Source organism: Eulemur rufifrons, chromosome 2 (genome assembly GCF_041146395.1).
Source record: "Eulemur rufifrons isolate Redbay chromosome 2, OSU_ERuf_1, whole genome shotgun sequence".
Lineage (NCBI taxonomy): Eukaryota > Metazoa > Chordata > Mammalia > Primates > Lemuridae > Eulemur > Eulemur rufifrons.
Genome location: NC_090984.1, coordinates 113,077,086 through 113,102,148, shown reverse-complemented (window position 1 = coordinate 113,102,148; position 25,063 = coordinate 113,077,086). Strand labels below are relative to the sequence as shown.

Here is a 25,063-nt window from a genome sequence, read left to right as displayed (position 1 = left end):
GATAAAGAATTTCTGGGGAGCACTGGTCTTTCTCGATGGGCTTCTTTGGATGGCATTCGCAGACCCTCGGTTTACCATACCCGAGTGGATCTTCACCTTGCCTGCACTTCAGAACCCCCTATGAGGTTTTGCAAAATCCAGTGTCGCCTAGCGTGGGATCGGACGTTTGGTTTACGGGTGTTCCTGTGGGATTCCACCGCACATCTGGAGGCTCGTGCCCTGGTGGTCATCAGACACTTCTGCTCCCCGCTGGGTGCTGAGCCTCAGACAGCCGGAGTCACCCAAGCAGTAGACTGGACAAGCCTCGTTCAGTAACTGCCTCAAGAGCCCTGTGTTCCACGCACCGTCCTAGGTGCTGGGGACACGGCAGCGAGCACGGCAAGCAAGGAGGCGCCCTTGTGGCCAGACTCACTTCCTAGTAGAGAATGCAAGAGAGAAGTGAGCACTTAGTGCATGTATCTGACTAAGCACATGCCTGTGTTGCTTATACCTGATCATTTCTGTCCACGTGATGTCATCCATTATCTGGTAGTTTTTGTTTGTTTCTTGAATCTCTTTTATTCGGTTACAGAGGTTTCATCATCCCGTAAACCATTTTAGGTGTGAGGGGGAGCAGAGAGAGATGGAGACACACATTAGCCCTATGAAAAATTAAATGATTTCTAAGAAGGTAATGGTTGTAATTCTCAGGCTTTCCGTACGGGAAAAGTTTCGTTGTTGTCATTTTATTAGGTCATCACTGCAGGGATGCTAAAGATGGTGCTCACATTTTTGCAGCAGGTCTGTGGCGGTGAGGCTTGCACCAGGGGCTTCCTGTTGGCCTTCGTATTCTTCGTTTGTTAAAACAGATGGCCTCTCCAAGTCACTTCCCTCTGGCACCAAGTCCCAGAGGAAGAGGAGCAAACATAGACAGCAGCCATACCAGGAACCCACAAAATACGCATGCCAGGCTGCATGGATTGCTCTGAAGTGGACCTGGCAGGTCAGGACAGGTCGCAGCTTTCCAGGGCCAATACTAAGAGTGTCCGCTGCCCTCAAAGCCTTTGGAACAGATGCCCCATTTGGCAGGTGCTCCTTGGAGTCCATGGTCCTGGCAGCCATGAGTCAGAAAGGGAGAAAGAAGGCAAGGGACATTAGGGGCAGAACTAGGAACTATGGGGAAAGGGATGAAAAACCAAACTGGCTCCTCCCAAGTCTGCAGCCGCCGCCACCTACCATTTTAAAATGAGCAAAGTCAGACCCAGCAAATTGAAAGGAAAGTCACATGTTAATTAGCACAGGCCCAGGACTTAAACCCAGGAATCCTCACACCTGGTCTAGTGCTTTTCTCATCTAATCCACAGGAGAAAAATCCTTCTCCACCCATGTCCTAAAGGAACCATCTGTATATTTTGGGAACATGAGGCTCAATATTTTTCTTAATCCAAACAGCTGGACCATTGATTCTGGAAGCTTGGTTACCTATTTCTCTCACTGTAGCATAATAAAGTTGTGTGTGTACATTCAAGAGAAGAGGATTTGAAAACGTCTTTAAGATGTGTGACAAGTTTTTCAGTCTTGTACTCCAGAGAAGAGGCAATGCGATAAGACAACTGCATTAAAGATGAAAATTGAAATGGGCTGCTGGGAACCAGTCCAGAGAAGTAATGTTTGTTACTGAAGCATGAGCAAAGGAAGATATTTTTTTTAATATGGGATTTGAGATTGGCTCAGTTTTGATGATGGTCATAGCTCTATTAAGCACCATGACAGCCTGCTTGGTGTTATACTGAATTAACCAGTAGTACGTGATTTGGGTTCTTGTATTGGGACACAGAATAAGGTACCTTTGGGAGGCCCTTCCCCATCTAAAAATAAAAAAGGTGGTGCTTCCTTATCTGCTGCACCCTCTGCCTCCCTCTGGTTCCTGCCCAGTGGATCTTCATTCCTCAGAAGAGTTCCTGGCCTGTCTGCCTGCCTCTTATGTGGATAAGACAATTCATCGCTCCTCTCCTGAGATCCTGTCCCAGGCCCTTTATCTTCAGAATCAGCTGTGCCTCCAAAGCAGACCCATCCATCCCCTAGCTCTGAAACACCCTCCCAGTCCCCTAAAATGCCTCCAGCCCCAAAGCTCCAAAACAAGTATCCTTGACTAAAAATATCCTACCACAAAAGGGTGCTTCCATCAGAAAATCTCTCTGCTGCCTAAAGCGGTAAACCACCGCTAGTCTCTCCTGACTGCAGAGAATTTAGAGTTTTCTAGGGAGACCCAGAATGTGCTCATGCAACATAGCATCTTACCCGAAGTGACACATAGGGGTGAACCTCCCGAGAGAGTAAGAGCTGTGAGCAGGCTTGGGAGGGAGAGAGTAGGGCTGTCCTTGGTCCTCATCGGGAGGGGCGGAGTCGGGGTACAGAAGGGAGGGGTGTCTGGATGAGGGCAGGAAGCGCTGTCCTCGGAGGCAGTATCTGTGGGGAAGAGCAGAGTGTGTTTGCACAGGTTACATAATCAGCTCAAACGCTTTCTTTCTGCCTTCTGGTAGAAAATGGAATGCATGTACAAATTGTGTGGTGTGTTTTCACCATAGGAAAACTTTAGATAATGTATACTAATGTGAAAGGTTGCCAAGATAGGTCACTAAGAGAAAAATTTTTTTTAAAGTTGCAGAAAGCTATTTTCCACGTATACCCATTTTTAAAAAATAGATACATGTGCATGAGTAAATATATGTGTTGGTATTTCAATGAATATATATAAATGCTTATTTTGACAATTTCTAGACATATACAAGAAAATATGAGTCTGGGAGTGGATCTGTTGGGAAGGCGTTTATTTCTTAAATTATATCCACCTAATGTATTTTTTTATAGTGAGTACACATTACTTTCATGATTTTTAAAAAGGGGGGAAAACTTAGGCATTTTAATAAGTATAAGTGTAGCATCTCTTTGGAGACGAGAGATGGGAGGTTATTGGCTCTGAAGACAAGCACACACAGGGTGCCAGAGTGTGACAAGCAGGACATTTCTCCATGGAAACATGCCTGACTAAGGCTTCTCTTGGGCTGCCTGGTGTTCACACCAGGAGCCAGCGAGGGTCCTACTGGTATTGGTCTCTACAATTCTAGGAGATCTGTGCCAAAACAGCTTACTGGATGAGGAAAGAGGTCTGGTTAATTACTTCCATTTTCATTTACCTATAAATCTGGGTATTGAACCTGGAAAACATTATAGTACACTAGTAAATGAAAACTAAAAGCAATGTCACTTAGGAGACAATCTTTGCAACTTTGGGAAAGGCTGAGATTTCTTAGGACACAAAGGACACTCAGGTATACAAGAACAAATTGGTAAATTGGACCTCATAAAAAGTAAAGACTTCTACTTATTCAAAGTTACTATTAAGAAACTGAATAGGTAAACCCTGGACTGAGAAAAAATACATCTTACACAGGGCTTACATTCAGAATATTTAAAGAAAAATTGGAACTTAATTAATAAGAAGTTGAACCATCCAATTAAAAAATGGGCAAAACAGGAGTTTGAGGTTGCAGTAAGTGATGATTGCACCACTGTACTCTAGCCTGGGCAACAGAGCAAGACCTTGTCCCCTCCACAAAAAAAAAAAAAAAAAAAAAAAAGGCAAAACACTTTAACAGACTTTTCATATAAGATATACAAATGACCATTAAGCACATGAAAAGATGCTCACATTATTTGTCATTAGAGAAATAGAAATGAAAACTACAATGAATATCACTACACATCCACTACATGGCTAAAATTTTAAATGATTAATGATTTCAAGTGTTGGCAAAAATACAAAGCAACTGACACTCTCATACGTGGTACACCCTCTTTGGGAAACAGTTTAGCAATTCCCTATAAAGTTAAACATGTATTTATCAGCAATTACCCAAGAGAACTGAAAACATGTTCACAAGACTGGTACAAAAGTTCAAGCAGCTTTTTTATAATATCCAAAAATGGAAGCAATCCAAATGCTGATCTACAGGTAAATAGATAAACAGATTATGGTATGTCCATTCAGTGGAGTACTATGCAATAATAGCTATAAGGATTGAACTACTGATACTACATCACGGATGAATAACAAAGCAAATCAGTGGTTGCCAAGCCCGGGGTGGGGGTTGGGGGTGTGTCTGCAGAGGGACTCACGGAAACTTTGAGGTGATGGAAGACTGGTCTTGGTTGTGCTGTTTATCTTGATTATGGTAGTGGTAACACTGATATAAAATTTGCCAGAACTGAGAAAACTCTACACTTGAAATGGGCACATTTTATTGTATGTAAATCATCCCTCAGTAAAGTATATTTTTAAAAGGATGGCACTCAGTAACCCCCTGGGGAAGGACTGACGCTGTAGTGTGCCAGTGTGCACAAACATGTAATTACATTTTACATTTTCTCCCGCCATTTACAATTCTTGTGTTTGCCAGTTCACTGGCCAAGATGTCAAGAAGGGAGAATCCCAAGCCTTGCTCTCTGCTCCATTCTGCCCATGGGCCTACTTATTCAGGAACTGATGCTTTCGGAGTGGAGAGCGGGGCTGCAGGAATGCATTCTGAACGGGATAAGGAGAATGCTGGATGTTGCGCCTGCCCAAAATGCCTGGAGACCAGCCCGAGCTCCATGATAGCATCAGAATTTTTATCCGTGGAGGCAGCAGGCAGGGCAAATCTGGATAGAAGGAAAGACTGGTGGACTTGTCTTCAGCATCTTTGTTTTGTTTCACAGTTTAGGTGTTTATTTGGCTTGGGTGGGAGTGAAGTTCATGATTGGATGTTCTGTGGATCCAAAGCATTCCCCCTCAACTGCACCTTGGGTTGCCCCACTTTGGTTCTCCTAGATTTTTGAGCGTTGATGGTACACTCTTCCTTTAAGGCTCCCTGTCTCATCCTTCTTTTTCCTTTCATTCATTATGTCTTCTTTTTATCTGTGGCCCTCTCCACCTTCCTCCTGAGGTCGTTCCTCCTGAGAATATGGAACTACTTTTTTAAAATTTTATGGCAAAATAACTAGGAAAAGACTCCTAACTTCTCACCTGTGTTTGCTCTTGTCCTGGCCCCAGCAAACCTCCTGTTCACTCACCTAGAGAGGTGGGGACCATCCAGCCAGGCCAACCACCTGTAGTGCTCACAGTCTCAGAGCTGGCAAAGAATCTTTGCTTGGCGAGAAGAAATAGTGTGTTTTCTTGGTTGCTCCCTGAGCAAGGCAAAGGCTCTTTGCAAATGTAGGAGTAGGAAGGAAAGGCTCAGAGGCCCCGACAGCACCTCCGGGGAACTGCTGACCCTCGTGTTTGTGCGGTGCCAGCAACAATGCAGGGACCAAGAGTCCCTGCTTCCTGGCAACGGGCCCTGGGGGGAGAACAAGGGGCAGGAGGGGGGAACCCCAGGAGCAGTGAGGAAAACTTCAAGTTTTTCAGTTAATCATTCTACTGATATATACTAATACACCAGTGGGGAATGATGACTGTTGTAGGAATATCACCTCAGGAGTTGCCAAATAAGTCAATTTACCTGTTTCTCAGACATATACTTATTAAAATAAACTTTTACTCCATTGTGGAGTGTAAATAACAGGCCTCCTGCAGGCAAAATAGAAAAAAAAAAAAAAAAAAAAACCTGCAGAGTCAAGTTCTTTTACTTTTTTCCTTTTCGCGAGACCTTGTCTTCTGGAACCAGCGTCATCCACATTATTAATCGCTTGTGGGCCTTTATACTGCATCACATTACTCCCTTGGAATTAAACTGCACATATAAAGTATGAAAAATGTACTTTTTTAAGCAGTAAAGAAGTAATTTTCTAGCATAATACCCAAAATAAAGTGCCATGGAGCCATTAGTAGTAAATTGAATTTTTTGGTATGTAATTTGTACAAAAACTGACAAGTGTGAGCCCCCCCTCCCCCATCATTAGTCACTGGGTTTAGCGGACACAGAGGCAGTAGTCTGCAAGGGGAGGCATTTTGATGTCGACTTCAATTGCACACTTCATTTATTTGGACAGGGCACAGGCGGCAGCCTCTGTCACGCGGCATCACCGCACTATTAGTGAATTTCGCCCCAGGGCAGCTGGGACGCTGCGCTGGGGCAGATGTTCTTTTCAGCCTATTCAGTGACCATTCTTGGGGGTTGTTTACCGTTGCCATGGTGACCTTCATTTCCATAGCAGCAGCGCTGCTGTTTCTCAGAGGAAAATGAATTTAGTTATAAAGGGATAATATTTTTCTCTGTCTCTATATAACCTGCCATCTGTCAACTGGTGGATCAGTAAGGATTCAGAAACCTATTAAGAATTACAGCAATGAAGTGATGAGTATTTTTTTCCCGCCCATATTAAAAACAATAATAGATGTGGAAGCAGACATTGTGCCCCCAACATCAGAACTTAGTTTTTATCTTTATATTTTAAGTGCTTTTTAAAGAAAAAAAAAAAAAAAAACGCCTTCATCACTACCACCACCGCTGTTGCAAGTATAGAACCTCATAAAACACAGTTTATATTCTGCCAACAAATGGAAATGACCAAATGTCTTGTTTGTATCTCACTAGATGCAGGTGTATTTAGTGCTTTCTCTACTTGACGCTGTGAGCTTTCCCCAGTTCATTAAAGATTCCTGTGGCTGAAGTTCCTATTGTCACTGACTCTTCTGCTCCTCACCCCAGGGTAAAAGCTGCAGGGGTGCAGAGATCAGCAACTTATCAGCAACATACAGTGCAAATTATGAAATTAACAAAACGAGAAGAGACTGTGCTTGTCTGATGAAAAACTCACTAACGTGCCCCTCAGATCTCATTCTAGAATGCTTTTTCTTCCTCTCAAATCCAGATTGGAAGAAAGTCACCTTTGGGATAGCTCACCTGGTTCCTGGATTTTTTTTTTCTCTGTTGCATTCATAAACTGTAACTTACAGGGGGAAAAACACACACACACACACCAGCCCTGTTGTAAATAATGTTATTTATTGGTTGATTTTTCCAGATCCTGACATTGATGCTGCCAGTGCCATGATGCTTTTGAATACTCCCCCTGAGATACAAGCAGGTTGTGAGTAGATATTTCTATAGCCTACAGCACCATAGTTTGTGAACTTAACCTTCTCATTTATACACCAGGTCATAGGAAGAACTAATGCTCAAGTAGAACTTCCCTTCTAGAATCACTTTAAAAACTACACAAGTGCATGATTACATGCATATGCATATCAACACGCATTCATGCATATATATGAATGAATGCATAGGTGTGTTTCCAAGATGAGAAAGTTCTAATACCATTTCAGGGCTTAAGACTTGGGGGAAGGGAAGCAGGCCCTATAATGAGTCCCAGCAGAGAGACCTCCTTTTCTGTTGCAGGAATTGTTCCTGTGAGTTCATAGTTTCTGCTAGAAGAGGCTATGTGGGGCCAGCTTAACTGTAATGGGGCTGAGCAGTATCTGTTTTTAGAAATTTTTTCCCTTCTGGGACCTCATTAATACCAGGCTGCCATTTTGGAAGAGAAGTCTAGGGAGGAAGGCCTGCCAGCACCTTCAATGGCCTTGAGATAAAACCATGGTACCTTGTGTCTTCTCCACCTAGTCCCCCAGGCTGCCATAGATAGGGGGCAGAGGGGGGCTCCCACCCTCACCTTCTGTTGGCCAGTGGACAATGTCAAGTTTGAGACAGCTCTTTTCTTTACTTGGACTTCTTCTATCCACCATCTGATGTTTTTCCTCACGTCTGGAGCTAGCCTACTGTGGTTTTAGAAAGGTCTGCTTCCCCAATGATGAGAAATGACCTTAAACAGAGGTACCTGTCCCTTCCTCCTTGAGATTGGTGCCTGTGCCCACATCCCACACCCCTCCAGGACCCTGTTGAGCAGACAGAGAGTGAGTCCACCCGGGTCTTCTCAGCTTGCTGTCAGGACATTGCTGCGTTAACAGCCTCTTATTGAGGAAACACACTGGTCTGGAGACGGTGACATGAAGTGGCACATGCCACCATGCCACCACCACTAGGAGCTGGGCCTTCAGCTGGTTTGGGGATCTGGCTCTCTGAGGGCTGTGTAGCCTCCTAAGTGATGGGAATTCCTCGCTTTTGGAGACGATCGTATTTTCCGCAGGAAAGCATCCATGCTCAGATACACAACAGGTGTCTTTTGTCAGTAATGGACTGACGTGGAGGTCCACACTATCCTTCATTCCCCCACCCCTGCTTGTCCCAGCCTTCCTGACAGCTTTAGGAAGTTTGACTCCATCCTTTCTTATTTGTTCCTTTTTCAAAAGACCCAAGAGATGCAGCCGAACACTCTCAGGGAGATTTATTCCTCTGCCTGGAGCTGCCATTACCTGCTCCTAACGGTACAGAATCCTCATTCTCTCTCTTCGCTACCCTGAGATTGCCAGCACTCGCAATGTTAGGCTGCCCACACCGCTGCCAGGCAGACACCACTGCTACACAAATGGGTAACTGGTGCAGTTCTGCAACTAGCAGTTAACCTGGAATGTGGTTTTTAAATGATGTTTGAAGTTTCAGAGAAATATATACATATTTTTTAAAAACCTGCAGTCCTAGATGGTATGGCAGGAAAAGTACAGACCAGATTGTAATCAAGTTACAAGGGTTTCTAAAATTAAGTTGCATACCTCTTCATGGTGGAAGGAAACTGATTTCATCAGAGCCGTGTAAGATTGGCGCACCTTCCTTTGCACCCAGCCACTGTACACGGTGATCATTAGTTTAAAAAAAAAAATACTTCTGATGAACTGGTTACTGGGGTTCAGAGCGAAAATGGGGTTTATGGAAAAGGCAAGGAGATTGATTGATCATTTAGAGATCCTTAGCATCTTCCATAAAAGTCCATTATTACTGGATTCTTGACTGCAGGTAGAAAAGAAAAAGGGTCACTCCTGGTTAGTTGCCAAGTTAGTTTTTAATGTTGTCATGGCTAAATGAACTTCTCCCCTCTCCATCGCTATAACACTCAAACTGTAAATAATTCCTTTTCCAAGGTATCCATAGCTCTTTTTATATTGAAATGCTGAATTTGAGTTTTAAGAATTCAGTGTTCGTGTTTTGAAGCCATAGGATCACTTTTAGAAGGCCATTACTGCTGTGTGAGAAACTCAGCCACAGCCTTCTTGAAGGCCCCAGGCCCTGGAAGGAAAGAACCAGGGTGCCTACAAAAGTTGCAGAAGGAGATGCTCATTGGCAGGAGCAGCAGAGAAATAAATGTAAAGACTGGGCAGAGGGTAGGGACACCAGGTTTATATTTACCTTCCCGTTTGACCCCCAGCCCTTGTATTAGTACAATTCCCTGGAGGTCAAGTGTAAGCATAATCAATGAGCAGGTCGTAAAGCCCCTCGGGGTTGGAGCCTACCGTAGGAAGGGCATGAAGATGCATCGAATGTCTGCTCTGTGCACCTGGAAGCCAGGTGGCCCATCCTCCCAATAAACACCCAGAGGTATGTATCTCCAGCACGGGCCGCTGCTTTGCGCTAGCTCTTCCTTGCTCCACTCTGCCCCCTCCCCACCCCCCACACACGCCTTTATTTTCATCTTGCATCACATATTGCTTCTTGCCTTGGGAGTTGAGGCGATGTTTTGCCTTCTTAAGGGAGAAGCATTACAAACATGGAGTGTTAAGCCACCATCCCCTGCCCTGCCAGCGTTGCCCAAGGCCTGGAAGAAGAGTGAGATGTGATTCCGGGTCAAAAAGTGGTTAAAGGCCACAGCCAGTCAGCCTCAGTGATGGTGTGTGGGTGGCCTGCAGAGTGGTATTTGCGTGCACGTGTGCAGTGTGGTTCTATTTGGGCCTTCTCCTGGTTCAGGGGTCCTGCCACTGCCCACGAGGGGGGAGCGTGGCTTCCGAGAGCACAGGCTTCCTGTCTGTGCAGGGCCTGCCCGTGTTTCCCTCGGGCTGGTGCCATGGCCGGGCTCTGTTTATAGAGCTTTCTCGTGCAGTGCTATCCATAGCCTCTGTTTTCACCTCCCGGGGTGCCTGGTGCCCCTGCTTGCGCGGGGGCTGCCACCCTAGCCACTGTTCGCTTTCAGCAGTTACGGGCTGGCCTGGATGGCTCGAAAGGCTTTTCCTTTGTCATCGCCCTTCGTGGGCCACTCCACTTCAGGTCACCAGATGGCAGCCACTTAGATCTTTTCCTCTCCTCCTTCCCTTGCTCAGCATCTTGTGGAGCTAGCTCAGGGCTGGCAGGCTGGCCGCCGTCCAGGGTCTGAGGCTGAGCAGGCCACACGGAGGACACTGCTCCAAAGCTGGTGAGAACCCCTGTTGGCGCAAGCCTCTGTCTCCCGAGGGTCCTCGTTGCCCCAGGGGAGCCCAGCACACTGTCTTCCTTGGGCTGGAGTCTCCACGGGTCCCTCCACATCTCACTTCAGTCTGATGCTTCCCTTTCAAGGAGGCAGCAGTGTGCACCTAATAAATACTCCAGGCTGCAACATTTTGTACCCCCAGCAACACCTGCAGTGCATGTGACGTTGGCCTTTTCAGACTTTGCCAGCTTGGGGAAGATTCTGCAAGGAGAACCCTCGGGTCTCACGTGCTCTCTGGGATGCTAGTTCCAGAACAGTCAGCTCAGGGCATGGCTGTCTCGTTACCTCCTGACCTTGGGAGTACGCTTCTAGTCAAACCCATCCACCTCCCCTTTCCTCCCCCAAAAGTGGCTGCATAGACTAATTCCAGCTTCCACTATCTCCTTAAGTACCTGCTTTGTAGTTCCCCTTTGACAAGCCCCGTGAGTCATCTTTAACCCCAATGGAGGAATTGTTAGGAAGTCAGGAGAAGCCAGATCACCATTACTCATCTTCAAAGGCTTATATAACCCCTGGTTGGAAGGTTCCCAGAGACGAACTCTAGATAATAAACAGAACAACAAAATGGAACGAGGGGAGGCCGGGTAAGGGGAGGCGTTTCTCCCCTGCCTGGAGCTGGGGTGTATGTCAGACACACCGGGCACAGTAGAAGAAAGGCCACCAGGAAGTAGGCCGTGTCCCCCCAGGCCGGCCCCCTCGGCAGCACGCTTCCAAGTGGGCAAGTGGAAAGGCCGCCTTTAGGAAAGGGAAGGATTATCGGAATCGCCTGCTGCTCAGCTTATGGCCTGGGAGAGAGTTAGCCAGGGCCGGCCTCCAACAGCAGCAGTAGGGGCTCGGAGGTTAATTTTAGAAGTTGTGAAAAATCAAGGAAGCTAAGCATGAGGAGGGAGGCCGGGGGAGGGCCGAGGGACAGCACAGCATGGAGGAGAATTTGTCTTAAACCTGAGACTTTATTTTTTAACGGTTCTCAGGATTACGTTATCACACTTAGATCACAGCATCTACAGGGAGCGGTGCGGCTTGATTTGGCTCTCGTTTTACACGTGAGGGTTGCTTTCTTGCTAGTTGAAATCCGAAAGTTTGGAGTCACTCTCTACCTTGAGAGAACGCGGTTGATCAGCAAGTGTTGGGAACTCTGGCACGGATGTCCCCGGCACCTTATCCCAGCAACCTGAGAGCCTCAGACCTGGGTCTTCTCTCCTGATATTCAACTGACCTAACAAACAGTTAGACCTGTGCCTTTTCTAGTGAGAGCTACAAATCTGAGCGGGAGGTTGATCTCAAATGTCCGTTTCTTATGTCTGTTACTGGCTGGGCCCAAGCGCATTTCAGTACATCGGGTGGGGTGGGGTGGCTGTAAACATGGTGGTCTTTAAGTGTCTCGGGAGGGTTTGAGGGAAAGAGCAAAAGGAAGGGGACGAGTCGATGTGCCCATAGGGAAAGGGCTGAAGAATGCTCTAGTGTCCTGCCAAGTCCCGTCATCTCGAAAGTCACAAACTGTGGACCTCGGGATGCCTTTCTCAGACAGAGCCATTTTAGACTGGCTGTGACTCATTTTTCAGAAGTCACATTCCTGACACTTGGGGATGGGGACAGAAAGGAGAAAAGATAGGGGTACAGTGAAGTGTCACAGCTGGCTTCTGGCAGCCGGTGAGCAAATATGAACACATCCGCCATCTCAACATGGAGAGTATTGCCAGTGATGAGGACTGAGAAATGCCAGGGTTGGCAGAGGCAGCATTTAGTTGCAGCTCATTTGAGAACAGGCTGCAGGATTCAGAGGAAGAGCCGAGCTTCCGTGCCAGAAGTCTTGTGAGGTTCAGGAAATAGCTCAAGGAAAGCCTGTTAATGCTGCAGGATAGCTGTGTCCATGAGATTCTCTTTGAAGTGACTATGGTTCATTAATCAGGAAGATGCTTTCACGGGTAAATGCCGAGTTAGGGATAACTACGCGAAGCATAATAGGCTGGAGGAATTTCCCCATGTCCTGACCCCACGAAGCCCAGTGCCTTGTAGATAATTGACAAGGGGGTGCTGGGGAGGGGATACGGGATGCTGGAAGAAGTGTGGCGATGACCATGACAGTGATGATGGTGATGAGCCTACATAATGGGCCAGACACTGAGCCAAGCAGTGTACAAAGCTTATCTTATGTAATCCTCACAACAATCCTACAAGGCTTGTGCCTGCCTTACCCTGAGGAAACAGGTGCAGAAATGTGAAGGTGCGAGGCCAAAGCCACAGAGCCAGTGATGGGGCAGGACTGAACTGAGGCCGTGTTGCTTAGAGCTCACGCTCTGATCCACCGTGTTACACTTCCTCACCAAGGTCCCATAAGACAAGGAGCATCTAGAGAATGTGGTCTCTGGGGGGTCCTTGGGGGGAACTGGCTTCCCTTCCGCGTTTCGCTTTCTGCTGGTCAGGCCCCTGGTGCTGCAAGGTCCTGGGCATTTGGGCAGAAGACTCTGCCATGGAACTCTGTCCTCAGGGCTGCTTTTCTTCCTTGGTGGCAAACGGCACAGTGGCTGTGGCAGAGGTAGGAAGAACCATGCATGCTCTCTCGCTTCCATTCGCTCTCCTCCTGCACCAGGGCTCCCAAGTCATTGTCCAATTTTAGGTGTTTTGGGTGTTTTGCCACAGGGATGACTCTGATACGATACACACAAGGGAGTAGAAGTGCCACAAGAGCAACTCTGTCATCGGGAAGATGCTGAGTTCTCCGTCCTGGTCTGGGATTTGTCTCATTCTGCTCTTGCAGGTTTTCAGCTCACCTGAAGTAGAGAAAGCACAGGCCGCCTCAGAGTCACTCTTTGGATGTTGATCGTTGTTGATGACAATGATATTGATAACTCACATGCATTTTCTAAATACTAGTGTCTTATCTAATACAGTTAAGCCTCCAAATACCCTATGAGGTAAATGCCATTTTTGCCCCCCATTTTTGCTCAGGGGACACTATCAGTCATTGACAGAGATAGGACGCAGACCCAGGTTGGTCTGACACTGGGCTCTGGCTCCCCGTTGCCCCAGGACAGGGCAGTTCCCTGCTTAAAACCCCTTAATGGTTTTTCCGATACTGATGGGATAAATTCCAAACGCATCTCATTCCATCTAGGATCATATGCAGTAGCAAAATAACTTTAGTTCCTTGTGCACACTGTACTTTTCTTTTTCTTTTATTTTTTTCTTCCAGGTCTTTGTATGTGCTATTCCCCTGCCTCTGAATTTCAACTTAGATGGCTCTTCCTACCGGAAGTCTTCCCAGGCAGCCCTTAGTTTGGGTCAGGTGTCCCCATCCTTTCTGCCTGTAGCCCCATCCTAACATTTACCAAAGTCGATTTTTGTAGCCTCCTTCATTCTCTAGCTCTCCCACTTAACTGTAGTTATCTTATATCCCCATCACCTAATACATAGTTATCTTATATCTCCATCACCTAATCCATAGGCAAGGATTAAAAGTTTTAATTAATTAATTGATATAATCTGTATATAAGACTGCAATAATTTTTACTACAAGTATTATAGCTGTGGTACAGTTTTTAAATATTGACATTATTTATCAGTGTTCATTACATCAGATTTATTTGCTGCTCTCCATGATATCCCTGTAGCAGATATATTAGATCAGAATTAAACTGAACCTGTGGCTATCTGACCATTTCTAAGAGAATACCATGCAGCAAAATTATTGAAACCCTCTCTCCCACGATCCCCAAAACAGACAAACAAAAAGCGCATCTTCTTAGGCAACATACATACATATAATAGACTGAAGCACCTATCTGTAAACCCCAGAGTTCTGCTGGTCTTTTGCATATGTCTGTTTTTGAGAACTATTGGTATTTGATATTTTTCCTCCTCTGTTTTCTTCTAGAAGTTTTACAAATCTTAGTTCTTACCTTTAGGTCTATCATCCATTTCTAATTAATTTTCATATATGGTGTGAGGTAAGGGTCAAGATTCATTTTTTTTCCAAATGGATCTCCGGTTGTTCTAACACTCCCCTTTCCCCCATCGCATTGTCTTGGTACCTTTGTCAAAAATCAGTTGACCACGGATGTGCAGGTCTATTTCTGGATTCTGTTTTGCTCTATCATTCTATGTCTGTACTTACGCCAATGCCACACAGTCTTGGTTCCTGTAACTTTATAGGAAGTCTTGAAATCAGATAATATAAATTTTAGACATTCTTCCTTATAGAGAACTCGTCAACTGAGCAAGATATGATAGTTAGCTGTATACCATATTATAACAGTTCCATGTTTTTAAGGTATTTGGTAAGTTTTCTGCCTCAGGTAATCTGATCTAAAATCAGCCTGGTAAGCAAGATGGTTCCACCTACTCTCACAATTAATTACAGTAAGAGACGGGGGGATTGTGGAACTATTAACTGTACCAGTAGTACTGACTTAGGCAAAAGTTTCAATTTTATCTCCCATCTCACCTTTTGTAAGACCTAGTCACAAGGGCCTTACACAAATCCAAAAGAGAAATGGCAAAATTATTAGCAAGAGGAACAGAATGCCCAAGGAATCCATAGTCTATAAAATTATCCCATATTTAAGAGTAGACATTCACGCTACATGAAGGACCTTTGATTAAAGGGTTGAAAACACGTTCTTAGAGACCTGAAAATTATGTACATAAAAAGTATGTATAGGCTGGGTGTGGTGGTTCACACCTGTAATCCTACCACTCTGGGAGGCCAAGGCAAGAGGATCATTTTAGCTCAGGAGTTCAAGACCAGCCTGAGCAAGAGTGAGACCCTGTCTCTACTAAAAATAGAAAAAATTAACTGGGCATGGTGGTGCGTACCTATAATCCCACCTACTCAGAGGCTGAGGCAGGAGGATCGCTTGAGCCCAGGAGTTTGAGGTTGCTGTGAGCTAGGCTGACACCACGGCACTCTAGCCTGAGCAACAGAGTGAGACACCTCTCAAAAAAAAAAAAAGTATGTGTAGGCAATGTGTTTTGTAAGAAGTATTTATTCTATACAAATAATATTGGCTTTAGAATTAGAAACTTAATATCCAGAGTGGTTTTCATTTTTGAATGAATAATTTTCTAGAGCTTTTCCAGTGGTCTTGGTTTGAAAAAGCACAGTTTATCCATCTTGCCTTTGTATGAGACTGTGCAGGGGCTACACGGGCATAGCCAGGGCTCAGGGGAGTGTTAGAACTGAGGCAGCATAAGGGGTCTTGGAAGAACACTCTGCAGAGAGGGCAGCAGAGATTTGGAGTTGCACGAAGTCATACCAGAAGAACTAAGATTGAAATCTGCCAGTGTTCTCACTTTGTGATGCTCGCCTGGCCCCATAGACATATAGAGGGGTGTTGGTAGGTGCAGCAAGAGACAGAATATTAGTTTGAACCAGATGAAATTGCTGTTCAGGAGATCAAAAAAGGTCGACTATCAGAGTTTCCCTGTGGTTCTCCTGTTATGTAAATCCTCAAGCAAAGTCAGGTTGGTGTCAAGCTACTTGGAGTTTGCGTGGGAAATGGACAGCATCTGATGGTCGCTGGCAAGAAGGTTGGCTTAGGGCTACTCCAGGGATGAGTGTGCTTGGGAGAAGGTGGGATGAAGAGAGACCTCTTGGGAGATTTGCTTGGGGGAACTTTGGGGAAGGAGGAGTTTGCGAGAGTCTGAGCAGCGTCACTTCCCTCCCAGTGACACTGAGGAGGGGGCCTTTCCCCAGGTGACAACGATCATTGTGAGGGTGAACTGTGTTGTGAGGGCTGAGGTGCCAAGTAACTTGTAAAACAGACTTTCTCTTATTTTTCACTATATTCTTTCCTTGTTGAATGAAGGACAGGTAGAAAGATGTTCTCAGCTTCTGACCATGGCCAGAGAAGCATGGGGAAGTGCTTTTGTTTGGTCACCTGCTGTCTGTCCTATGGCGTCCCGGTTTTTGAGGTGTCATTAGGGTCTGACTTAAGGTAAAAGGGTATATTTAATAAATGCAAGAAGGTAATATTTGAAGCCCACTTTTTAAAACTTACCTTTTTTTTTTTTTTTAACCTAGGTATCAATAATTTGGTCGTAAGCTATTGGTCTGACTTTGCTGACCGAATTATCCTTCTGGCTGTCTGTCTTGGTCTCTTAGCATCTTTTTCTGTTACTCTGTCCATGTGTGTGTGTGTGTGTGTGTGTGTGAGAGAGAGAGAGAACATGTTTTTCTTTCTTTCTCTGCTGTGTGTGCGTTCCCCTCTCTTTCTTCTTCTCTCTCTCTCTGGTATACCCAAAATTTCGGACTTTGAACAGAGATGTGTGCAGTTGAATTCACGTATGGTGTCTTTTTCCCTTTTGCCTTTCCAGTTCCTCCAGGAGTGATACAGAACGGAGCGCGGGTTCTGAGCCGAGGCCTGTTTCCTGGCGTGCGGCCGCTGCCCATCACGCCCATCGGGATGACGGCCGCCATGAGGTAAGGGAGCCGCGGGCCGGCAGCATCTGTCCGGAGTGGGGGGGAGGGGGGGGCCTTCCAGGGACGGAGAGCACCACGCTCAAGCTAGTTAGTGGCCTGGGTGTTCAAAAATGCTAAAGTAACCCCAGAACCCCCAGTCCAAATGCCAGCTTCTTCTAGGGCCACCAAGTTATCCTGGTCTCTTTGCAGATGAGGGGACGGGGACAAGCTAAAGTAAGTTTTTTTTCTAAGAAGGCAGGGTAACGTGGGTAGAAGGAAATGGCAGGCCGGTTGTTAGTTAGATGCCAAGCTAACGGGTCTAGCTCTAGACCGAGCCCTGTCATGTCCCCATCCTGTGTCTCTGGGCTGGTGCCTGACCTCTCTGGAGCTCAGCTCTCTCATCCGTGAAACTCCTGAGCCTCCTAGGAGGGGCTGCAGTGAAATCAAGTGCAAAATCACGTGCGGAGCGTGCTTTGGTAAGTGGTCTATAAATAGCAGGTGGCATCATTCCCCTGCTTCCGAGAATCAGGCCGGTTGCCAAACCACATGAACTCGTCCTTGGGACATTTCTTTCCTCCACACTCATCTCCACTGCCAGCCCCAGACCCGAGTCCACTGCTAGCTTGGACCCTCACATGCACTATCGCTGGAGCCTCCTCCCGCTTGCTGGCTGCTTCTGCTGCCCTCGCTTGCCCCATCCATCCGCCACCGCCAGGCCAGCTTCCCAAAACGTGCCTCTCCAGCCATCTGCAAAACTGCCTGCTGTGACTCCTGCTGCATCACCCTGACATTCCCCCATCTTCCCTTCTCGAGCCAAGTTTGCTCCCCAATTCATACGTGCATACAAATGTATATTCATACAGTTTCCTGTGTGTCGATTTCCCTCTGCCTTCACATGCAAGGCGGCAGGGCCTTGAAGACCCATCACAAAGATGATTCCTTCCCAGCACTTTTCTGAATGTGGCCTCTGAGCTAGCGTCAGAAACCGTTTCTCTTTGCTGTGAACTCATCAGTCCTCTGCTTCACTTGTGGCCCTTTGATGTGTGGCCCTGGATGGTAGCAGTTTCCCTGCATGTCCCTGTCTGTCCTCAGTTGTCTGCTTACTGAGGATGGGGACCGATGCTTCATCAGTCATCGTGCAGTGCCGGGCTTGGGCTGCTCATTTAGGAAAGACCTGTGTCACTGAGCTGCCTCCCTTCCTGACAATGCCCCTTTCCTGTCTTCTGCGTGTCTGGATCAAGTCTGCACCTGAAGGCCATTCTGCTGTCATGGTGTCTCACGTCCCCAAGGATGCCATCCCCGAAAGTCTGTGTAGCTGGGCCTGAGGGAGCTGCAGAATCAGACTTCCTTGTGTAAACAGCCATGTGGAGCTTCTCCATGAGCTTGTGTCTTTTAACTCTTCCAGCAAACCAGCCTACTTTTGCCAGGACGGAAGTCACTGAGTCTCCAGGGCAGACTTTGGTGGGTAGGACATGAAAAGGACGTGGTTAGGAATTAGAAGAGGTATAGGTTATAAAACCTCATATCATTTCTTCTAACCTGACAAGGGGATACTTCCCAAAAATTCATGGGGTCTTTTTCTTGTATTTCTCCGCTGTCTGTCCTGGTTACTCTTAGATCAGTAATTCTTGAGTTCCTAAGTGGCACGCCTCTTCCGTGAAGCCGAAACACCAGTGCCTTTGCCTCACATCATGAAAGAGACTGATTCCGATTTTCATTCTTTCTTAGGCTCTTCCCTGTCTCACCTCCTAGTTTACCTTTCTGGTTGATAAGACTTTGAGACCGTAGACTGCTTGTGCTTGGAGCAACAGTGTATTTCATTATCAGATTCTAAACGTAGACCTCTAGTTTATCGTCTTTACCATTCTTTTAGCGCCTGCAAGAGTCGCTTTCACTGGGGGTCCCGCCATTCCTTGGGGAAGGACACAGAAGAGCCAGGCAGACCACGGGTTGACATTCAGCAGGAACTGCCTCCTAATTGCAGTTATTGCTCTCGTGGCGTATATTGTGGCACATTGTACTGATTAATACCCTCTAGTGAAAAACCGTGAAAAACCACCTTATTTTCAATATTGATGGTTTTTTTATGGTTATGATCTGGTTAGAAGATAACCAACCACTCCAACAAAACCACGAAGTCATGTTTCTGTTTAAAGAGGTGCCACTCACCCGACCCAGTGAGCTCCTCTGTTGTTCTCCCTCCAAAGTGAAAGGCCACAGAACAGTTTCTGGGCTAGACGTGTGCATCAGTCAGGTCGAGTCAGGAGACAGAAACCATACCAGGTATTTGAACAGAGAGACTTTAACATAAAGAACTGTTAAGCAGGTAGAAAGTTATTAAGCAGGTAACTGAAAGGATGAAAAGAGAACTCAGGATATCATGGAGGGAACAACTGCAGGAAGCAGCTACCACCTGGAGGGCAGAGGGGACAAAGGGAAGAGGTTGGAATGATTGCACCCATGGAGCTGAAACTCAGACCTCTGCGGAGGGTACGAGGTTGGGGTCTAGACCTCTGGTTAGGAGGCCCCAGTGATGCTGGTGCCTCCAAAGGAACATGGTCCTGCAAGTGTTGGAAAAACTGCAAACTGGATACAGCAGCTACTGCAGGAGTGAATCCTGCTGTCACTGAGGTGCATAGGCATTGCTGGGGTGGCACAGGGACAGGAAACAGGCAGGAGCTAGTCCCTGCTTCACCTTCACAGTCTCTCTATGGCACCCCCTGGTGGCGGAGACTAGCATGGAGCCAAGTGGTAAAGCAAAATGTGGCTTGCACAGCCCAGCCCCCGCCCCGGCTCCACCATAGGAAAGAGCGTTTCGGCTGGGTTTGAGGCTGAGTGACAATAGCTTTGTAATTGCACAGCTTGCCCGGTGTCTGTCCAAAAGCATGTACGGTCTAATTAAAGAGTGACCTTCCTGGACATGATAGGCGTTCTGAGCAAAATCATTTTGGTAAAATGTGCAACCACAGTTTGCAGAAACTAGACAAGTTATCATCTGCATAAATAGAGATAACCAATAAAGAAAACCATTGTGCATTCCCAGTCAATTGTCCAAATACCTATTCTGTACCTGCCCCCTTAGTTTTAAAGGAAATTATGGGGAGAAGGCTAGTAAGCTCTGTGAGATTAGGGATACGTGCTCATAATATCTTTGCCTTCTTTTTGTAGGGCAAAGAGTAGGCCCTGAGATGGTTTCAGAAAGAACGAACACAAGCATAGCTATGTAGGCATTTACATAATCAGTGGCGATGTAAAACCCATTAAGAAATGTTTGAGGGAAAAAAATTGTCTTGCTCTTTCACATTCATTGTAATTTAATAATTTTTCATTTGGCCACATGTCAGTTGAACCTAAACTCAGCCAAGGTTAAAAGGAAAGCAGTCCAGTGGAGAACAGAACAACACCGAATATTGTCTGCCGGCACACGGGCAGTGCCCAGGGATCCTGTGGGTGTTCGCGTGTTTACACGGGCTGCCACCCCCCCACCCCCCTCCCTCTGTTCAGCAGAGGCCTAGGGAGGGTGGGGAGAGTCATTAGCACCCACTAAAGACCAATTTCCTACTCTCCTTTGTGTGACAGGTTTTCTGTGTGAGTCTAAGTGACTTCTCCTTAAGTGAAAATATTTATCTTTCGGGGATTTTTTTTTTTCCCTCCACTGAGTGGCAAAGGCCATGTTTGTTTGTCTTAACTCTGAAACTGTTATTGACATAGATGAAGTGTTACTTTTATTAGCTGATCATTACACAGCTTCTGTTTGCTGGGTTCCTTTGCATATAATTATGATGTGAAATCTCCTTGTAAGAGTATCTGTCAATAGTGTAATTGACTTTACGGTGTTGACTTTTTACTCAATAACCTCAGAGATTGGCCCATCCTTAGATGTTGGAAACCTGCTTATTTTTAAATTTGTCTGGGCATCAAATCCTCAAGACACATCATCCTCAAAATAACTACCCACACGTCTTAAAGCACACAGCTGCTTTCCCAGTAAAATCCCTTGCAGAGATTACATTGAATGGAACAAATGATTATAGCCCTGCGAAAACTGTTGCTGGCCTTCCGGGGAAACAGGAGCCCCGAGTTTCTTACGTTTGCAGTGGTAAGGGCTGCAGTGGTGAGGTGTCAGGCCATTGCAGCTCTCCTGGGTCTGCACCCCCCATTTAACCATTTAGGGCTCTTTTTGACCCCCATGTGCTGACTCTGATGGCAGAGAAGAACGAAATGTCCAGGGCTTGCCAGAGAGGATTGGGAGAGAGCTGACGGGAGGCAGGCCCTTCATATGGCAACAGAGCCCAAAAGTTACGTGCATGAACTCGGGAACCAAGTTTCCTGGGTCCATATCCTGTAGCTCTGTGACCTTGGGCAAGCACACATGGGCTCATGGATTATTATAACACACAGTTATGTGCCTTGCACACAGCATTATGCAGGTGTTTGATAAACAAATAATGTGGCTTCCCCAGCCTGCCCTCCGTGGACACATGCCCTTCCTGAGCACCTGAAGCTAAGCCCCAAAGCTCAGGAGAAGGTTTAGACTGAACTTCTTATGCCCACCTGCAGCACAATGTACATTTGTTGGCAAAGCCATCAGCTTTGAGGGGTGATGGCCATTGTCTAGACTACAAAGTCTAGACCACAGAATGTTATAAAATTATAAGAAAGTTCCATTTAATCACCATCTAAAGCTGCGTAATTTTATTTGCATGTCCAAGGACCTCAAGTGAAAACTGCAATGCCCATGGACCATGAAGCAAGTCGGGCATTGATGGTCCTATCTCAATCGAAAACATTAATTCTTAAGGTCATGTCAAAATAGAATCATCAGGAAAACCCATCTCTCCGCCTAAATTCTGTTCCTGGTCCACTGTCTTGTTTGTCTTCCTCCTTGAGAAGATGTTTACAGCAGGAGTTAAGAAGGCAGCAACCTTCAGTCTGAGATAGGTTGTACTCTGATTATATGACTTGAGGGAAGATTTGCCACTGATCTTTTCTTGTGTTGTATTTTGTTTTGTCTTTAAAGACCAAGCACCTGTTGGCTTTTGTCTTCTGAAATCCTGGTCTTTGAGGGCAATTACAAAACTAAGTATTAGATTTTGCTTTGTAGTGGGAGGAGAGGAGAAAATACTAAAGAGCTAGGTTTAAGGGAAAAGGAAAAAAAGAAACCCAGTCAGACAGAGGATTCACTGAGTCCCCTCCAGGGCCCCTGTCTCAGCAAAGCATAGTCCTTGCTTTTGGCTCTTCTGGTCCCGGAATCCAAACAGTGGCCAGCAAACTGTGAAATTTGATCAGCGTTCTAGAGTTGCTCTTGGTACTTCAAATCCATGGCATTGGTTAATGCCTTGTAAAGTCCTGGTGACTCTTTTTCCTATTGTATCTAAAAATCCTCTGAACTCCTGATGATTCTGGACTATGTCAAATGCAAAACAGTTCATGGAGGAGAATTTAGGATCGTTCCTATTTGTGTTAGGTGATCTTGTGCAGAGAGGAAATCACCTTTATCTCAGTGCTTTAGGGGAACAATCTGCAGCTCATGGGAGAGAATTGTGGTCCCCCGGAGATTCCCACTGAGGCAGAGCTCGTGGAGTTGTAGGACCTGGATGCTTCCAGGAAGGGCTGGCCACCTGGCCCCCGTACCTCCTGCACCATGGTGCATTGCTGCCATGCGCCCACTGGATCGTGGAATCCTGTGGTTGGTGGAAGGGATCTTAAACCTCATCTTGATTTTACAGCTGAGGCCCAGGTAGAATTAGACTGAATCTTGTAAGAAATGTGGGGAAGAATTTTAAAGCAACAGATTAAATTGACCCAAATAACCCCTTCCAGGTAAAATTGAACACCAGGTAAGAAGTAATTTTATACACAATTGTATTAAACGATTCTCTGCATGCTCCTTAGTATTCCCTGTCATTCTTGGTACTGTTAATCATCTTCTCGGGTTTTGGGGGCTACTCATTTGAAAACACATTTTTATGCAGTATTGGGTTCATACGCAAGAACGAATGAAACATACAAGAGTTACTAAGCATATAACTATTGGACACTTAGGAATCTACCACCCAACTTAAAAAGGAAAACATAACTGATACCTTTGTCTTCCCTGAATGGTAATCACAATCCCAAATTTTATATTCATTGTTCCTATCCTTTTAAAAGTATTTTTGGTGTATATATAAACAGTATATCATTAAATTTTGCTTGATTGTGAGGGTTTTTTTTTTAAACTGGACTGATAATATATGTCTTTTCTAACTTGCTTTTTTTTTTTTTTTTTGCTCATTCAGTTCATTTGTTTTGCTGCATGTAGCTGTAATTGAATCATTTTCACTGCTGTATAATATTCCACCATGTGCCTAGACCACAATTTTTTTTTTTAAAAAAAAGACATTTGGATTATTTATAATTCTTTGCTATTATAAACAATGGTGCTATGGAAATTCTTGCACACATCTCCAGATTTATTTAAGATGTTCAGGAGGGAAACTGTTGGTATGTAGGGTGTTTGCAAGCTCAACAAGGTAATGCCAAGTTGTTTTGTAAAGTGCTTGTATCCGTTTGCACTCCCACCAGCAGAGTGTGATAGTTCCTATTCCTCTACATCTTCATACACAACTAGAATCGTCATACTTTGCAATTTCCACCAATCTAGTGAGTATGTAACGGTATCTCATTGTGCTTTAGTTTGTGTTTCCCTTGTTACTAAAAATGTACAGTTTTTCATATGTTTAACTAGCTGTTTGTACTCTTTTATGGATTATCTGTTCAACATTTTTCCTGTTTTTCTATTAGGTTCTCTTTTTCTTACCTTTGTAGGAGTTCTTGATATATTCTGAACATTAGTATTTTTTGACTATATATGTTGCAAATTTTCTAAGTTTGTGGATGGTCTTTTCACGTTCTTTAACAGTATCTTTTGATGAACAAAAACTCTTAATTTTCTTGCTGATTAATCACATTCATCAATCATTTTCTTTATGAAATCTGGTGGCTAAAAACATCTCTATTCTGTGGTCATACAGCCTAAAAGATTTAAAAGTTTTTTTCTTTCACCTTTATAATTAATAATAATCACAGACTTATTAAGTCTGGAATCTATCTGGAGTTATGGTGTGAGGTAGAGATACATTTAAATATTTTTCAAATGAAACTGAATTATCCTGGCATCATTTATCAAGTAGCCCTTCCTTTCCCCACTGATAAGAAGTGCCAGTTCTGATATATTTCAGGTTTCTTTCTATTAGTGAGTTTGTTTTGGGGGCTCTTGGTCCTATTTCATATTTGTCTTGTCTTGTGGGAATAGCACACTGTCTGAATTACTATATATCTTTATAGTAAGTCATAAGTCTGGTAGCACATGTTCTCTGGCCGTGTTATTTTTAAGTGTCTTTGCTATTCTTGGGTCTTTGTACTTGCAGTAAATTTTACATATAAATATGATGTATTTTCTATTTGATGCTGATCTATAGAAATGCAATTGATTTCTCATTATTGATTTTTTCCAGCAATCTTGTTAAATAAACTGCCTTAATAATTCTAACAATTTATAGATTCTCTTCTGTGCAAAGTCATATCTTCTATAAATAATGGTGGGGGATTTTTTCTTCCTAATTCTCATATCTTTTCTTTTTCCTATCTTATTACACAGTCCAGGACCTCTGTGTAGAAGTAATGATAATAGACATCTTTGTGTTGTCCCTTACTTTAAAGGGAGCCATGTTAGGGATTCACAATTGATTGGATGTTTGTTGAAGATTTTGGGGGGAACTATACTGTATTATAACAAAAAATTGCTTCTATTCCTAGTTTGCTATAATATTTTATCATGAATGATTATTGAATTTCATCAAAAATGTTTACATCATTTAAGATAACTATAAAATTTTTCTTTCTTTTTTTACTTTGGTGAATTACATTGTAGATTTGCCATTTTGAACAAAACTTGCATTTCTGAATATGCTTGTTCATGATACATTATATTTTTTACATATTACTAGAGTTGGTGAGCTAATATTTTATGTATAAATTGTGCATTTTTGTTCCTGACCCATGTTTCTCTAGTTCTCTCCTTATTTAGTTTTAGTATCAAGATTACATTAGCCTCGTAAAATGAGTTGAGGAGTATTCACTTTCTTAGATAAACCTGGAAAGAGTTTATTTTGGTAACTCTAGAAATTTATCCATTTCATGTAAGTTTTCAAATTTATTGGCATAGAGTTATTCAAAATATCTTTTGTAGCTATATCCCTTTTTTATTCCTTGTTTCATTTGTACTGTCTCTTTTTTTGATTAATCTTGCCATAGGTTTTTTTTTTTCAAAGAATCAACTTTTTTTATTAGTTCTACTTTGCATTTTTTTCT

At 44.6% G+C, this 25,063-nt stretch overlaps 1 protein-coding gene across 4 annotated transcripts in view; it reads left to right on the top strand.

Annotated features, from left to right (window-relative positions):
* Window positions 1–25,063, top strand: part of FOXN3 (forkhead box N3) — a 356,934-nt gene that overhangs the window by 322,365 nt on the left and 9,506 nt on the right. For 2 of the 4 annotated variants that reach the window (XM_069465209.1, XM_069465206.1), the window contains 2 exons: window positions 6,985–7,050; window positions 16,624–16,729. In XM_069465209.1, the coding sequence (XP_069321310.1) occupies window positions 6,985–7,050; window positions 16,624–16,729 (172 nt within the window). The remainder of the gene's footprint in view (window positions 1–6,984; window positions 7,051–16,623; window positions 16,730–25,063) is intronic. The other 2 variants (XM_069465210.1, XM_069465211.1) reach the window with 2 other exon arrangements.